General features: G+C 60.9%; 1 protein-coding gene across 13 annotated transcripts; it reads right to left on the bottom strand.

Moving 5' to 3' along the window:
• Positions 1-18: 18 nt before the first annotated feature.
• On the bottom strand, positions 19-11,119 carry ZNF512B (zinc finger protein 512B). Of its 13 annotated transcripts, none has more exons than XM_078372178.1 (18): positions 11,012-11,119; positions 9,967-10,089; positions 9,136-9,258; positions 8,695-8,837; positions 8,108-8,236; positions 7,374-8,014; positions 7,056-7,282; positions 6,888-6,959; positions 6,650-6,787; positions 6,372-6,496; positions 6,183-6,275; positions 5,919-6,017; positions 5,501-5,671; positions 4,981-5,175; positions 4,657-4,758; positions 4,328-4,390; positions 3,687-3,785; positions 19-3,320 (listed from the first exon to the last, which is right to left on the bottom strand). In XM_078372178.1, exons 3-18 carry the CDS (start codon positions 9,254-9,256, stop codon positions 3,069-3,071), a joined length of 2,670 nt encoding a protein of 889 aa, XP_078228304.1. In that variant the 5' UTR covers positions 9,257-9,258; positions 9,967-10,089; positions 11,012-11,119; the 3' UTR covers positions 19-3,068. The 13 variants fall into 13 exon arrangements, with proteins under 13 accessions (XP_078228304.1, XP_078228302.1, XP_078228300.1 ...); XM_078372176.1 differs by having other exon boundaries at positions 9,136-9,278; XM_078372174.1 differs by having other exon boundaries at positions 9,967-10,133.
• Positions 11,120-16,396: the final 5,277 nt, after the last annotated feature.

Consider the following 16,396-nt stretch of genomic DNA (forward strand, 5'->3'; position numbering starts at 1 on the left):
TCAGCCGCACAAAAACCCTGGAAAAAAAATCAATAAACATTTATTTGATACAGTCATTTCAGTACATACAGTGATGGCCCGTCCCCACGCCATTCGGGACCAGGGCGCGGGGCGGGGACGAGGACCGGGGACACAAGGCGGGCGGGGCCCGAGCTCACCGTCGAAACATCTCGCAAATAAACACTTTGTAGATAGAATATATATGTATATATATATGGTTACAAGTGATAGCTGGAACCTCTTTCAAAATGCACTTATGTACTGAGAACTGGCATTAAAAAACCCAAACCAAGAGACCGGAAGCGCAGGACGCGCGGCCGGGAGGCAGGGGAGCGCCTGGGGCCCGCCAGGCAGGGTGCACGGGGACGGCCCCGCCCGGGGTCAGGTTGGCCGGCTCCTTCCCTTCAGCGCCACCAGGCAGGAGGGTCGACGGTCACGCAGGACGCACCTCACCTGCCACTACAACAGCAAATAAAGTGCATCCCACTTTCGTGAGTGTCGGCCCGGTGGGTCAGCCCTTCCGGGCCCCTTCTTCTCCGGGCAGGGGCGTGCGCCGAGCCCGAGGTAGATCTGCAGAGAGGGCCCCGACTGGGCCGGCGCCCACCACGCCTTGGGGTCTGTCCTGCCGGTCCCTTACTGACGGCTCCCGGGGGCAGACCCTGCTGAGCTCCACCCAGGGCCCTACCCCTTGGGAGGTAGGCTCTGCAGACCAGCATGTGTGAGAAGAGGGCAGAAAGGATGGGTCAAACCCAACAGCCACATCTGGCAGCAGCCCCCACGCCTACCTTAAAGACAAAGGGGCTTAAAGTGCTAACATCAAGTTACCCAGGACTCCCCTTCCCACACGAGGGACTACTTGGGGGCTTTGGGAGCGTCCCGGAAACTCGCCCCCAGCAAAAACCAGACCCTCTTCTCTCCTCCCCAAGGGCCAGGTACCTGAGAGGCTGGGGCAGGCGCCACACCCTGCAGAGGTGTTCAGGTCCAACCTCCTCCTGCCATTGGTTGCCAGGCCAAAGTGCACCTAGGCCCCTCTGCCAGTGCTTGCTCCCTTCCCCTCGTGAGGCTGCCCCAGCAGCAGCTGCCAGACCCCATCCTCCTCCTCTTCCAGCTCCAGCTTCAGCTGCACCAGTGCAGCTCTGGGTTGCAGGAAGGAAAGCCTCCCCTGACCCCCTGTCGCTGGGTCGCATGCACTCTGTCCAAGCCTCCATCCTCTCATGAGGCTGCGGTGTGTGTGCGTTGGGGAAGTCCAGGTCTCCACACTCCCTCCCTAGCACATCCAGCCAGGGCTGCTGAGGGTCAGAGCCTTGTGTCCCAAGGATAAAGCCAGAGACAGGAAGTGTACCACAACCCCAGTCCCTGAAGTGCTCCTGGGACTTGTCTCCCCACTCCTCCAAGCCGAGACCAGTGGGGCCTTCTCCCTGGGGGATGGGTGAGGGCGGGTGCTGGGGGCAGAGGCAGTGCCCAGTACTGCCTCCCTGAGCAGCAAGGAACTCAAACCCCAGAGGTCCACGCCCAAACCCCAGGCCCACCATCTGCATCAGGAAACCCTTAGCACCAAATGTCAGATTGTTGTGAGATTTTGTATAAAAAACAATTTAAAAAAAAGGTTGTTACTTGTCACAGCAACAAGACTGGCATCCACTACACCCAGGAGACACACGCACATGGGCAAACATCAAAATTCACATTGTCCAGGGTCAGTGGGGATGAGCCCTCAGCCCACTCCCACCCACCCTGGAAAATGGCCTCCCTCCAAACCCACCCCCTCTGAGCCTCATTCTCCCTGCAATGCTGTGGTTGTAAGGCAGGGCCCAGGGAAGGAGCTCTTCCAGGCACCCTGGACTCCCTGCCTGACCCCTGTTGAACCTATAGACCCAGCCACCCTCAGGGCCACAAAGGGGGCAAAGACAGCTCTGGAGCTGCCACCAAACTGCTGTAACTTTGGCCAAGCCCCTCCCTGGCTGGCCTTCAGTTCTCCTATCAAATGACCACACAACCAGAAACAATGGGGACAGGTTAAAAAAAAAAGTGGGGAGGGGGCTCCCATGAGAGCTTGGCCACTGGGCCTACCCCGATTGGCAGACAGTAGGCTGCCTTCCCCCAGTGGCCACTCAGAGCCAGGCCAGCTCTGCCCAGCTTCCCACCCCACAGCCCAAGGGTTCTGGGAGAACCCCAGGGCCCAAATTAGTCCATCCCTACTCGGTGAGGCTGCTCCAACCTAGGCCTGCAGTGCCCAAAGGCTGAACACTGGAGGCAGAGCACACTCCAGGGGCCCTGCATCTTCAGGGCTGGTGGCTGTGTTGGAGGGCATCAAGCTCCTGCTGCCCTGTAGGTGCCAGAAGCAAAACCCCTCCCTTACCTCAAACTAGGGGCACTACAGACAGGCCTGTGGGGCAGGGCCTGAGCACAGCAGGGATTGCAGTGACAAAGGAGGGGCAAGGGTGGGGGGAGGGGACCAGGCCTGGAGAGGTAGAAAATAGAAGCAGGGGGACCAAGTGGGTGGCTGAGGGTGGGCAGGAGCTGGTCAGCTCAGCATGGCAGTGGTCAGACGGGGGTCTGTCCTGGGAGGTAGCTGGGGGTGCTGGAGTTCCAGTGTTAGGGGGAGGTGAGGCCAGGATGGTGGCTGCTGGCTGCCAGGTGGCTCAGGTGCCCTCACCAGCCCAGAACCACGGGTTACCAGGGATGTCTGAGCCTTGGGGGAGCCAGGGTGTGGCCCCAGCAGGGCCTGAGGAAGCAGAGCAGTGGAGCCAAAGGCCATCTGCCTGCTCTGCACTGCAGCCCCCGTGACACCAAGGCCCCAGACACATTCCCACAGGGAGGGCCCCCCCACCGGCTATTGCACTTCTCCTGGGCACACCTTGGCGAGCCCCAACCCAGGTGTGCCCTGTGGCAGCCTTAACAGGGAAGGGCCACCTTCAGAAACGAGAGAGTGGCTGGCTGCCCCCTCTGGATAGATGAAGAGGCAGGGGTACGGGAGAGAAACTGGAGGACGGAGGTCCTGGGGCTAGCCCTGCCCCGACAGAGCGCAGCGTGGCAGCTGCGTGGGGGCTAGGCCCCACCCACCAAGCTCACTTTTCAGGCGCCTTGCTGGCTCCCAGCTTCCGGCCAGTGGAGCCCCGGGCCCCCTTGTCCCTGCATCCCAGGGGCCAGTCGTCCCGGCGCAGGGGCAGCTTGGGCACAGGCTCCTCCGGGAGCCGTTCCTTCGGCTTCCGGCCCCGCTTCTTCCCGCCTGCTAGATTTTTCTTCTTTTCCTTCTTGGGCACCAATGAGTCCTGGCTCCGGTGTTTAGGAGGTGGGTCTGCTGATGTTCGGAACCAGTTCTGGGGAGAGGAGAGCACTGATGAAGACCTGGGACTGGACGCTGAGCACATGCGCCAGGTGTGGCCTGAGAACTGAAGGCTTAGCAGCCTTCTGGACCAGGCAGGCACCTGCAGCCAGGCTGCCGGGGGCGGGACCGGCACATACCCTTGGGGCGGCTCCAGCTCAGGGTGCAAGCCTCCCAGTTCTCCGAGGGAAGGCGGACCCCACTGAAGAGAAACCACCAGATTTCTCCATGTTGGCCGCTCACTCAGGCACGTTCCATGCAGGCCACTGACCTCCTCTCCACCCCCGAGGGGTGCCCAACCACGGCCCTGGCCCCTCCTGGGCTAGTCCCCAGCCACAGGCCCTGGTGATGGCCCTCGCACCTCTGCGTGGGTCTTGAGAATGTGGTATTTGACGCCACTCTCAGAGCTGAACTCCTTCGGACACAGCAAACAGCGGTATTTCCCCGCCAGGTGGGCCCCCTGCAATGCACGGGCAGGCCAGCCCCCAAAGGTTAGACCCGCCCCAACTCTTGGAGGACCCAAAGCACCCAGATATGCCCTAAGCCCTTAATCATGGCTAAAAGGTCAGGGTCAGGGATGGCCAAAGGAAAGCTGAGCAGTGCCGGGACCACTGGGTTGCCAGAGCTGCAAGGGTGGTGGGAGAGAGGAAAGTCAGGAGAGGCAGGTGCCCAGGGGAAGAGCCACAGATCTTTGCTGAGCATCCCTTATTCCAAGGGAGCGTGCCTTCTGCCTGGATTGGGGTGCCCACTCATGGCCACATGGACGCAGAGCTCCCAGGACAAGACTAGGACCCACTGGCTTATGGTTGGGGCTAGGGGTCAGGGAGGTGTCCTAGGTTGGCCATCAGCCTCTGGCCAGTCTCTGGATTCATGGAAGAGGCAGCCGAGTGGATAAAGTGGGGGGCAGGGCAGGGTCCCACACTATTGTGGGGGGGGCCTGCACTGGGTGAGCTGGGAGCTATGAGTGTGAAACCTGGCTGTGGGGCAGATCCCAGAACTGACCTTGCTGCAGCTGGCAAGATGAGCCTTGAGTCCGGACACGCTGGAGTAGATGGCTTCACAGCACTGCAGGGGAGGCAGCCGTGGGCGAATGCCTCTGGTGGGCACCCCACACCAAGATACACCCCTGCCCTAGCCCAGGGGATCTCTGAGGCCTCTTTGGGGCAAGTGAGGGTGTGTGAGTCCTAGGGATTGGGCAGGCTGGGCATGCAAGGCCTGGGTGGGCTGGGCACCTCCTACAAGGTCTCAACCTCCACTCCTGCCAGAGGGCCACACCCGGGCTCTGTCCCTGCATGGCTCCCCACGCGCCCCACCCAGCTGCCTCCGCTCACATCGTTGGGACAGTTGACGTGGCCTTTCTCCTTCACTTCATTCTTCCACGCCTCTAGCAGCTGGGGGTTCAGCGTGGGGAGCCCTGGCCGAGTATAGTTGAGCTGTGAATTCAACAGCACCAGGGTGAGCCCCAGGCCAGAAGGTACCCCTGGCTGCTCTAACGCTTGCCTCGGCAGCAGGCGATACTCGTCACAGATGGCGGGGCAACGGGCGGCCCAGGTCACGGGTGGCTGTGCCAAGGCTCAGGCCAACGTAGGTCCTGCCCAGAGGCCACGGCGCTTCCCCAGCACTGGGCGGGCAGCTCACCCGGGCGGGCAGCTCACCCGTGCAGTCTCAGGCACAAGGTCGTCCTTCATACGCCGCTTGGTCCAGTCGCGGGCCAGCTCGTCCTCCGCTATCTCCTGCAGGTGGAACACGGCCACCTGGGCCGACGTGCGGCGGACGCGCCCGCTTGGGGTCCGCTCCACACCCAGCAGGTCCTCAGCCTCAGGGGACTTGTCCGTGGGCTCCTCGGGGGGCTGGAGTGCATGGAGGCCAGAGTGAGCCGCAGGAACAAAATGGCAAGAGGCAGGTCAGGTCAGCGCGCGGTGGGGCCACCCCGAAGGCTGGTGGACCTCCAGGCCTCTCAGCGTGCTGAGGACACAGCTGACGGAGCCAACCCCAGGGAACCTGGAGGTTTCACCCTCTGGCCTGCTGGGACACACATCTCGTACAGAGAGGGTGGGAAACACAGGCGTTAGGTGGCACATGGACAGATAGAGCTGGTACCCGAGGCACACACAAGGCACGTAGCACACGAACAAGCGCAGCACCACGGCACGGGGTCACAGCAGAGCCACTCACAGGGGCCGCGTGCTCTGAGCGCACATGGTAGTCATGGCCGGCCTTGGATCGGTATGTCTTGCCGCAGTGGGCACAGGGGAAGGAGGGACTGTCCACCTCACAGGGCGGCTTCCCGCAGCGCCGCTGGTGGTACTGGTAGCCCATGAGGCTGGAGAACGCAGCCCCACAACCCTGGGGGTCAGACCAGAGGACAGGTGAATGGCCAGCAGGGTGCCCCCCCGCCCCACCCCATCCCACCACCACTGTGGCCCCCAGCCCCGCCCCACCCCACCCCACCCCTGTGGCTCCCCGCTCCACCCGTGGCCCCCCCGCCCCACCCCACCCCGCCCCACCCCACTCCACCACCCGTGGCCCCCCCGCCCCCCCGCCCCACCCCTGTGGCCCCCCCCGCCCCACCCCTCCATGGCCCCCCGCTGACCTCCTGGGGGCAGCGCAGCCGTCCCATCTGCTTCAGCACCTTGCGCAGCCGCTCGCGCTCCTCCTGCTCACCCCCCTCAGAGGCCTCGGTGTCGGAGGGCTGGGAATAGGTTAAGCCTCGGTGACCCACCCCCACCATGGGGCCCTGCCCCGGACTCACCCCACTCAGGCATTGGGCCCCCATCATCCAAGGTTGGGCGCTGAGGGCGCCGCAGTGAAGGCGGGGCAAGGTCAGAGGCCACGGATGGGGGATGGCCCGCAGTACCTTGGCGCTGTGCTCCGCCATGGTATGGTAGTTGAGGCCCGCCTTGGACTTGAACTGCTTCTGGCAGTGCTGGCACTTGAGCGCATCCTGCAGCTGCAGAGGACCCCATGTGTGGGAAGCCTGCCCACGGCTGGGCCTCCCTCCCAAACCTGTGCCTGTCACCAAACCCATTTCGGGCCACTGCCTTACCTTCTGACACACCTCCATGTGCTTCTTGAGCCCCACAAGAGTCTTCCGGGCGACCACGTTGCAGGTGGGGCAGATGGCTTCCCCGTGCTCCTGGATAGCCCGCTGCCACTGCTCCTCGGGGCCGCCTGTGAGCAAGGCAGGGGCCTCGAAGGTTGTGGGGGTCCTGGGTGCCCTGGACGCCAGGCACAGAATCCAGTCTCTACACTCAGCCCCAGCCCTGTCCTGTGGGATCTACCCGCAGTCTAGGGCTGCCCTGGGCCCTGCTGGGCAGCCCCTACCTGGAGCTGGGTGGGCCGGTGCCTCCTTGCTGACAGCGATGGGAGCAGCTGGCACCTTCTTCCGGACATCCTCAGGGCCTGGCCCCTCCGGTTTCTTTGAGCGGTGAACTCGGGCCTTGTCCTCAGCTTTGACCAGGCCTGTGGGCACACAGGGGATGGGGCGAGGCAGGGGTGGGCTCAGGGGCTGTTCAGTGGACACCCCCAGCCCCGGAGGTGCGCACAGGTCGGGGGGTCTTACCTTTGAGCCCAAAGGTCCCTGAGATGGATGGCTGCTCCCCTGTAAACTTCTTGGGTGTTTTCTGTTTCCTTCCTGACTCGGGGAGAGAAAACGAGGGCCAAGACTGGTCAAATAACCTTCAGGAGGCGGAGCCGGCCCTGGCCGCTGCCCCTGGGGCTTTCCTCTTACTGTGCTTTGTGCGCTCAGGGTCCTCCTCAGGTGGGGACGCAGGGCCCGAAGCTCTCAGTGCCTCTGGGCCCCCTGAGGGCCTGCTGCCCAGTGACAAGGAACCACTGCTGGTGTTTGCACTCAGCTGGAAGGCAGAGCTCTGGCCCATGGTGGAGGGGCCGTACTCCCCATTCTCTGGCCTGGCCTGCTTGGGTGGAATTGGGCAGGTGTCCAGGCTGTCCGCAGCTCTGCAGGGAGCAGGTGAGGTGAGGGCCAGGAGGGCACTTTGGACCCCATTACCATCCGAGGAGCACCCCAACCTGGAATGAGCCCCATTACCTTTTCTTACCACTGTTCCTCCCTGCAGCACGAGGTGCTTTGTTTTCCGACTTGGTCAGCAGCACCATTTTGCAGGGCGGTGTGTGTCTGCTGATGGCAATGGGCCTGCTGACCGTCACCGGCTTGCTGACCACAATGGGCCTGCTGACTGTCACGGGCTTGGTAACCGGCATGGGTTTTGTGACTGTCACAAGCTTTGTGACTGTAATGGGTTTGGTGACAGGTACAGGTTTGGTGACTGGCACAGACTTGGTGATTGTAATGGGTTTGGTGGCCGGTACGGGCCTGGTGACCGGCATGGGCCTGCTGATGGTGACAGGTTTGGTGGCCGGCACGGGCCTGGTGACTGCCATGGCCTTGGTGACCGGCATGGGCCTACCGACCGAGACCGGCTTGCTGATGCCTATGGGTTTGCTGACACCCACGGGTTTGCCGATAGTGACAGGTTTGCTCACTCCGATGGGCTTGCTGACCCCAACAGGCCGGCTGATGGTGACCGGCCGGCTGATGGACCCAGGCTTGGGGGCAGGCAGGGGCCGGTCCAAGTGGTTCCAAGTCCGGTGTTTCTCCAGTTGGGTCTTAGAGGTGAATGCAGCCTCGCAGAAGGGGCAGGGGAAGGCCAGCCGATCTGAGATGGCACCCTGGGCAGGTGTGGACAGGTGTGGGACAGGGCCCCAAGGGCCTCTGCGCAGACACACCCGAGGCCTCCTCTTCCCCGACCCACAGTCCCTTACCCCTTGGCACCGCTGGTAATGATACTTGAGCCCGTAGATGCTGGGGAACTCCAGCCAGCACCCTGAGTTTGGACACTTCACCCTCGAGTGTGCCTTGAACTCATCCTTCCAGGCGTTCATCAGGGAGAGCTGGGCGTGGGGAAAGGCGGCGCTGCTGACCTGCAGCCACTGTGCCACCGCCAGCCCAAGCCCCAGACTCAGAGCCCTCCCTGGGCCTGCAGTGTACACACACCACATGAGCTCCTCAACCTCGGGACTGCGGTGGGAATTCAAGCCATTCCGGCATTGGCCATGCACAAGGCCTGTTCTGGGAGCCCACCAATGTGACCCCCGGAATCTCATGGCACATCAAATACAAAGCCAGGCCTCAGGAAGCCTGCCAGCCCAGTGCCCACACCTTAGGCATAGAGTTGGTACCAGATGTGCAGAGGACAGATCAGGCCAGGAGAATGTCTGGACAGGGAGACCCCAGCGTGAGCCCCACCATGTCGCTGATTGATAGGGAGACCCCAGCGTGAGCCCCACCGTGTCGCTGATTGATAGGGAGACCCCAGCGTGAGCCCCACCATGGCCCTGAGGGAGCTCACAGGAATGTCTCGGAGGGTCTGGGTCTCGGCTTTTGGCCGCCCCTTTTTCTTCCCTTCTGTCTTGTCGCTGGCTAGACTTCCTGGGTCAAAGCAGAGAGGGGCTTGGCCGGGCACTGTCTGTCCACCACGGACCACCGGCATCCCTGCAGCACAGAACACAGCAAGGCTGGAAGCCGTGCAGCACTGCCTACTGCTGGGGGCTGCACGGGCCCACAATGAGCACCACTGTCCCAACGCCAGGGCGCCAGGCCAGGGGCTGTGGCCAGCTGAGGACAAGAACCCAGGGCCCTGGACTACATCCAAGGTGAGGCTACCCTGCTTATGTTCTCAGGAACCCCATGGCCTAGCTGGGTGCCTGAAGACAGGACGTCGGGAGGTGGCCCACTCCTATGACTTGCTGCCCAGAACCACCTGGAATCGACTTTGGCCGACTCCTCTTACCCATCTTCGGTGGGTCGTGCAGCATCGGCAGTCGGACCTCCTTTCGGCTGCCATCCTTCCCGGGACCACTCTTGCTGGACCCTGGGAGCCGACGGCCTCCAACACAGAAAGGATCCGTCATCTCTGCAGAACAAGTGGACATTCTGTGAAGCATGACAGGTCCCCTGAGAACACGTGATGGGATCCTGGAGCCCCGTCCTCCGCAGGCCCTCTCTGATCAGGGAAGAGGAGCCTGGCCTCCGTGGTTTTGCTCACATGGGAAAACAAGTGATGGGGGCTTCGGATGTAGGGGGAGCTGCCTGTCAGGGTCTCCTCGGACAACCCAGGAGGCATCGTCAGTTTGGAAGGACCTAGTCCTGTGCTGAGACCCTCACCAACTTCCAGACCCCCTTCCTGACAGGTGTGCAGCTTTGGAGATGCTGCCGAAGCTGACGCACTCCTACCCAGAGCTGGGAGGGGTGTGTCCCCAAGAGAGGTGCCTGTGCAGGAGTAAGGAGGCTGGCAACATTCCTCCGGGGGCCAATTATGTCTCGGGTGATGGCTGCTGGCTCACAGGCTGCCTGGGCCCAGCAGGGGGGCCCACCTTCTCACCGGAGCCCTCATCTCTTCCCAGGCAGACCTGATGCAGTGCCAGCCCACCCAGGCAGGCACCCTTGGAATCCTCACCAGACGCAGATGGAAAACAGTTGAGGTGGGCTGAGGACCCCTGGCCTACTCTGGCACTGCACCTAGCTCCTGTCCCCGCCCTTGGCGGCCTTGTCTCCAGGCTTGGCGGCTGATCTGCCCCCCCACCCCACCTCTCTCTGAAGCCTCTCAGTCCCATCTACTGACCCGCCACCACCACTTCAACCAAACGAGTCTCAGAAGCACCGGCAGTGAAGGCCCAGGTTGCTGGCCAGAGAGAACGTCCTGCTGCCCCAGGCTGGGCCCCTGAGGGCCTGTACTGCTGCAGAGCTGGGGAGCAGAGGAGATGCTGGGCCCAGACCTGTGGAAAGGCCCTGCAAGGGGGTGGGGCAGGAAGCAGGGTGAGGGCTGAGTGGGGAGGTGGCCCCTCCTGACAGCTTCTAATTAACTTGGATCCCAGAGTATGGGAAGGGGCCACTGTGTCCAAAAGGGCCAGAGAGCAGGGTCAGAGGTCAGGACAGTCATCGCCCATTGCCAAGGGGGAGGCCAGTGTCGGGGACAAAGTTCTCTGGAAGGCCTCACTTTGCAACTTCGAAAGGAGACAGGGCCGGCAGGAGTCATCCCAGCCCCTGACGACCCCGGTGGCCTGGGGTGCAGGTGCTTGCTGAGGCCCCACGTCCAATTTTTTTGAAGCCTGGGCGAAGAATTCACAGTAGTGGGACCTGAGGCCAGGGCCAGCCTGGGGGCAGAGACGCGACTCGCGCCCCGGATAAGGGGCTTCGGCCCTCCCGAGCCCAGCGGGGTCACCGAGCCCTGGCGGGGAGAGGGGGCTGGCCGCGCTGCGCGCAGAAGACGCCAACTGCGGGGCCGCCGCGTAGGCCGCTCCGCCCGGGACCCCGGCCCGGGCGCGGCGCGCGGGGAAGCGCGGCCAGCGACGCGCACCTGGGGCCGGCCTCGCCACCCACCTGTCACCTGGGGCCGGGCGCGGGGCGCGGGCCTCGGCCTGGCCGGGCAGGGCCGGTCACGGGCGCGGGGTGGGGGGGCGAAGGCAGTGAACCAAAATGGCGACTTTTTCTGGAGAAGGAGGAGGCAGGAAGACGGCGCCGGCGCGGGGCGCCGGGGCTCGGGCGCGGCGGGGGGCGGGGGGCTCTGGGCCCGGCCCCTTCCTCGGCCCGCGCGCGGGGTCGAGATCGGGCGCGGCGGGCGCCGGGGCTGCGGCTGAGTAGGGGCCGGGGCGCGGCCGGGCGCTTACCTGCGGCGCCCAGCGGGGCTGCGGCCGGGCCGGGCCGGGCCGGGCCGGGGGGCGCGGGGCGCGGGGCGTGGGGTCCGGGCGGCGCAGGCTGCGCGCGGCGCTGCGCACATGCGCGCTCCCGCCCCTCCCACCTTTGACAGTTTTACTGCGCGGGGGAGGGGGCGAACTCTCGCGTTATTCCCGCGGCCGCTTCGCGACAGGGAGGGGGCGGGAGGGGACACCCCGCGCTGCCCCGCGACCCCCCTGCTCGCGGTGTCGCCCCCGTCGGCAGGTCCCGCAGCCCAGAGTAGACAGTTCTGCAGTCCTGGGGCGGGGGCCGTGTTTTGGACAGTGGGGTAAACTGAGGCCCATAGCGGGGCTGGGCACTGCCCGGAGCCCGGCGCGCGGATTGAGGCGGCCTGATTCCACCGCGTCCTGGCCGGCGCGGCGAGGGCGGCCTCGGGGCGCGTGATCCTGACCTCTGGCCCTGGGGGCCGTGCACCCGCTGGGCAGGATTCAGCCTCTTTCCACCTGACCCCCAGCGGGGATCTCCTGGCTCCTGGCAGTGCCTGGCGGCTTGAGGACATGGGGCCTTACCGGGGTCACTGACCATTGGGTCAAGCTTTCCTGGCTCTGGGGGCAGTGGTTCTGAGCCAGTGCCCACGCCTTCTCTGCCCCACAGCCTGGGCTTCTGCAGGGGACACTGGGGTGCAGTGTGGGCTGGGCGGTCCGGAGGTGACCGAGCACTGATAGCACCGGGCTGGGGAATGAATGAGGCACAGAAAGGTGTGCTCTCAAGAGCACCCGGAGGAGGTCTGTGCGCCTTACCTGGGAGGCCCTGCACCGGTCTCGCACAGGACCTACAAGAATTTCCCCCAGGAGAGCCCGCCCACCTTTCCTTCCTTCCCTTCCTCCCTTCTTTTCCTCCCTTCCCTCCTCCTCCCTCCCTTCCTCCCTCCCTCCTTTCCTTCCTTCTCTTCCTTTCCTCCTCTCCCTCCCTCATGCTCTCCATCCCTCCCTTCACTCCTTTCTCTTTCTTTCCCTTATTTTCTTTTCCCTCCCTCCCTCCCTTCCTTCCTCTCCTTTCTTCTTTTCTTTTTTTCTTCTGGAGATAGGGTCTCACTCTGTCATTCAGGCTGGAATGCAGTGGTGTGATCTTGGCTCACTGCAGCCTCTATAACCTGGGCTCAAGCAATCCTGCCACCTAACCCTTCCAAGTAGCTGGGACTACAGATGTGTGCCACCACACCTGGCTAAGTTTTAAAGTATTCATACAGACAAGGTCTTTCTGTGCTGACCAGCCTGGTCTTGAACTCCTAGGCTCAAGCAGTTTTCCTGCCTCAGCCTCCCGCAGTGTGGGCATTACAGGCGTGGCCCACCACCTACAGCTGGCAGGGCCATTCTCACCTGATCACGGTACCTATCTCCCAGGGAAGGCCTCAGGCCTCAGGAGGGAAGAGTCAGGGAGACTCTGGGTTTTCATCTTGTGCCTACAGAGCTTTTTTTTTTTTGAGATGGAGTCTATTTCTGTCACCCAGGCTGGAGTGCAGTGGTGCAATCTCGGCTCATTGCAACCTCTGCCTCCCAGGTTCAAGCAATTCTTCTGCCTCAGCCTCCCGAGTAGCTGGGATTACAGGCGCATGCCAGCCACTATGCCCAGCTAATTTTTTGTATTTTTAGTAGAGACAGCGTTTCACCAAGTTGATCAGGCTGGTCTCGAACTCCTGACCTCATGATCCACCCACCTCAGCCTCCCAGAGTGCTGGAATTGCAGGCATGAAACACTGCGCCTGGCTAGCATTTATTTATTTTTTAACCATGTGCATATATTACTTTTACAATTAAAACAGACTTTTAGGCTGCGGTGGTGGCTCACACCTGTTATCCCAACCCTTTGGGAGGCGGAGGAAGGTAGATTATGAGGTCAAGAGATGGAGACCATCCTGGCTAACATGGTGAAACCCTATCTGTACTAAAAATACACAAATTATGAAACCCTATCTGTACTAAAAATACACAAATTAGCCGGGCGTGGTGGTGCACACCGGTAGTTCCAGCTACTCGGGAGGCTGAAGCAGAAGAATCGCCTGAATCCAGGAGGCAGAGGTTGCAGTGAGCCGGGATAGCACCACTGCACTGCAGCCTGGCAACAGAGCGAGACTCCGTCTCAAAAAAACAAACAACAAACAGACTTTTAAAAGTTTCGCCGGGCTCGGTGGCTCAAGCCTGTAATCCCAGCACTTTGGGAGGCTGAGGCAGGTGGATCACGAGGTCGAGAGATCGAGACCATCCTGGTCAACATGGTGAAACCCGTCTCTACTAAAAATAAAAAAATTAGCTGGGCATGGTGGCACGTGCCTGTAATCCCAGCTACTCAGGAGGCTGAGGCAGGAGAATCGCCTGAACCCAGGAGGCAGAGGTTGCCGTGAGCCGAGATTGCGCCATTGCACTCCAGCCTGGGTAACAAGAGCGAAACTCGATCTCAAAAAAAAAAAAAAAAGTTTCATAATGCTTCTTTTTGCATACTACAAACATTCTGGACTCTTTAAGATTCATGTGGGCTGGAAATTGCTAGTCAGGAAATGGAGCTACAAAGTGTACCTCCTTCACTTGGGTCCTTCCAGCCCAGTCGGCACCTTCCCTGTCGCCCCAGGAGAAAGCTCAGTGGCACTGCTGGGGGGCTGGGCATGGAAGAATTGTGCCTTTCTTCAAAGGGGCTGGGATCTGCTTCACTCAAGCCTGGTGCAGAGCAGAGCACTCACATGGAGATGGGCTTTTGTGGAAGAGGCAGTCAGGTGGTCCTTCCCTTGGGAATCTGAGACAGAGAGAGGCCAGTGTGCACCAGCCCATGTGACCCGAGGAGTAAGGGCAGGACATTTCCTGCGAGGCTAGTACCATCATGTCCTTTGCTTGCTGACCTTTCCCCTGGGGATAGGACCAGCAGGATTTCCTGAGGGCCGGTGTGTGTCCCCTTAGGTGCATCCAAGGTGGTCAGCTCTCCCTGTGTAAGCCTGGGTGTCCATTCGTGCGACCTGTTTGGACATTGCCATGTCCCATGCTGGGTGAGGCCAACACCTGTCTGTGAGCATCTGGGCAACTAGACGTCAGGATGCATGGGGACAGTGCGTCTGGATTTCAGCATATATGTGTCTAGGCTGTGACCTGTCTCAGTGTCAGGGTGCTGGTTGATGTCCATGCGTGAGAGGATGGTTGTTTTCTGTGTGCAGCTAGATGCCAGGGTGTTGTGTAATACAGCCTGTTTGTGTGCGTCGGGGACGTGCTGGGTCCCACGTGTTTCTACATATTAGGAGGTCGTTGTGTGTCTGCATGCTACGGTTTGTGTGTTTGTTGATGGTGTGTTTGTAGGTGGGCACGCTACAAACTGTGTAGCTGTGACATACGTTTGTGTCTGTCTGGCCAGCTGCATGCACGTGTTTGTGTTGGTGTTTGCTGGTGTCAGCATTATTGAGTCTCTGTGTATGAGTGTCTGTGTGTGCTGTGTGTGGTTTATGTCTCCGAGTTCATTTTTTTTTTTTTTTTTTGGAGACAGAGTCTTACTCTGTTGCCAGGTGTGCAGTGGCGCAATCTCGGCTCACCGCAACTTCCGCCTCCTGGGTTCAAGCAATTCTCCTGCCTCAGCTTTCCGAGTAGCTGGGACTACAGGTGTCACCACCATAGCCAGCTAATTTTTGTATTTTTAGTAGAGACGGGGTTTCATCATGTTGGCCAGGATGGTCTCGATCTCTTGACCTCGTGATCCACCTGCCTGGGCCTCCCAAAGTGCTGGGATTACAGGCTTGAGCCACTGCACCTGGAGCCTCTGAGTTCTTATGTGTCTGATTGCTGTGTGTCAGGGTGTGTGCTGTGATCTGTGTGTGTTTAAGACAGGGTCTTGCGCCGGGTGTGATGGCTCACGCCTATAATCCCAGCACTTTGGGAGGCCGAGGCGGGTGGATCACGAGGTCAAGAGATCGAGACCCTTCTGGTCAACAAGGTGAAACCCCGTCTCTACTAAAAATACAAAAATTAGCTGGGCATGATGGTGCATGCCTGTAGTCCCAGCTACTCGGGAGGCTGAGGCAGGAGAATTGCTTGAACCCAGGAGGCGGAGGTTGCAGTGAGCCGAAATCTTGACATTGCACTCCAGTCTGGGTAACAACAGTGAAACTCCATCTCAAAAAAAAAAAAAAAAAAAAAGACAGGGTCTTGTTCTGTTGCCCAGGCTGGAGTACAGTTGCGTGGTCAGAGCTCACTGTCCTTGAACTCCTGGACTCAAGGAGTCCTCCAGCCTCAGCCTTCGAAGTGGCTGGGACTACAGGGATGCGTCACCATGCCTGGCTAGTTTAAAAAGTTGTTTTGTAGAGATGAGGTCTTGCTATGTTGCACAGGCTGGTCTTGAACTCCTGGCCTCAAGCGACACTCCTGCCTTGGTCTCCCACAGGACTGGGATTGCAGGCCTGAGCCACTGCACCTGGCCTTCTGTGTTTCTTACGTCAGGATACTCACTGCTGACTTGGGAACCCCCAGCAGATGTTCACAGTTTTTTGTGTTTGAGATGGAACTTGGTTCTTGTTGCCCAGGCTGGAGTGCAATGGTAGGATCTCGGCTCACTGCAACCTCCGCCTCCTGGGTTTACGTGATTCTCCTGCTTCAGCCTCCCAAGTAGCTAGGACTACAGGCGCCCGCCACCACACCTGGCTAATTTTTTATATTTTTAGTAGAGATGGGATTTCACCATGTTGGCCAGGCTGGTCTCAAACTCCTGACCTCATCCACCCACCTCAGGCTCCCAAAGTGTTGGGATTACAGGCGTGAGCCCTGCAACCGGCCAGATGTTCATGTTTTATCTCTGAGTGTGTGAATGGGACCTTATTGGGAAAAGGGTATTTGCAGATGGACTATAGATCTTGAGATGAAGAGATCATCCTGTATTACCCAGGTGGGCCCCAAATCCAAGTCTCCTCCTAAGAGGGAAGCAGAGGGAGATTTGAGAGACGGAAGACAAGGAGGTGATCTGATTACAAAAGCGGAGACGCCAGTCATGCCCAGGAACCCGGGTTCTCCCTGAGGCCACCGGAAGCCTGCGAGGAATCTCCCCAGGAGGTCCCCGGGGAGCTGGATTTTGGACTGCGGCCTCCGGAATTGTGAGAGAATGAGTGTCTGCCGTTCTCAGCACCCCTCGTGGTCCTGTGTCATGGCAGCTGCAGGACTCTCTTGAGTGTGCCTGGGCCGTGCCTTCCAGCGGGTCGGGCGTTGAGTCTAGCCCTCGGGGCCGCCCGCCAGGGTGGCTTTAGTCCCCTTTCCAGCCTCGGTGCTGGGGCGGCTCAGATGCCCCTCGAGGACGCGACGCCACTGCCCCCTGGTGGCCATGGCTGCCCGGACGCCCTCTCCTCGCAGACCCAGCAC

The sequence above is a fragment of the Callithrix jacchus genome, chromosome 5 (genome assembly GCF_049354715.1).
Source record: "Callithrix jacchus isolate 240 chromosome 5, calJac240_pri, whole genome shotgun sequence".
Lineage (NCBI taxonomy): Eukaryota > Metazoa > Chordata > Mammalia > Primates > Cebidae > Callithrix > Callithrix jacchus.

Coding starts and splice junctions, on each gene's coding strand:
- ZNF512B (XM_035302961.3), bottom strand. CDS start 9,277: ATGTCCACTTGTTCTGCAGAGATGACGGATCCTTTCTGTGTTGGAGGC. Junction 5,176..5,500: donor GCTCAGAGCACGCGGCCCCT/GTGAGTGGCTCT, acceptor CATGCACTCCAG/CCCCCCGAGGAGCCCACGGA. Junction 3,786..4,327: donor ATCTTGCCAGCTGCAGCAAG/GTCAGTTCTGGG, acceptor CGTGCATTGCAG/GGGGCCCACCTGGCGGGGAA.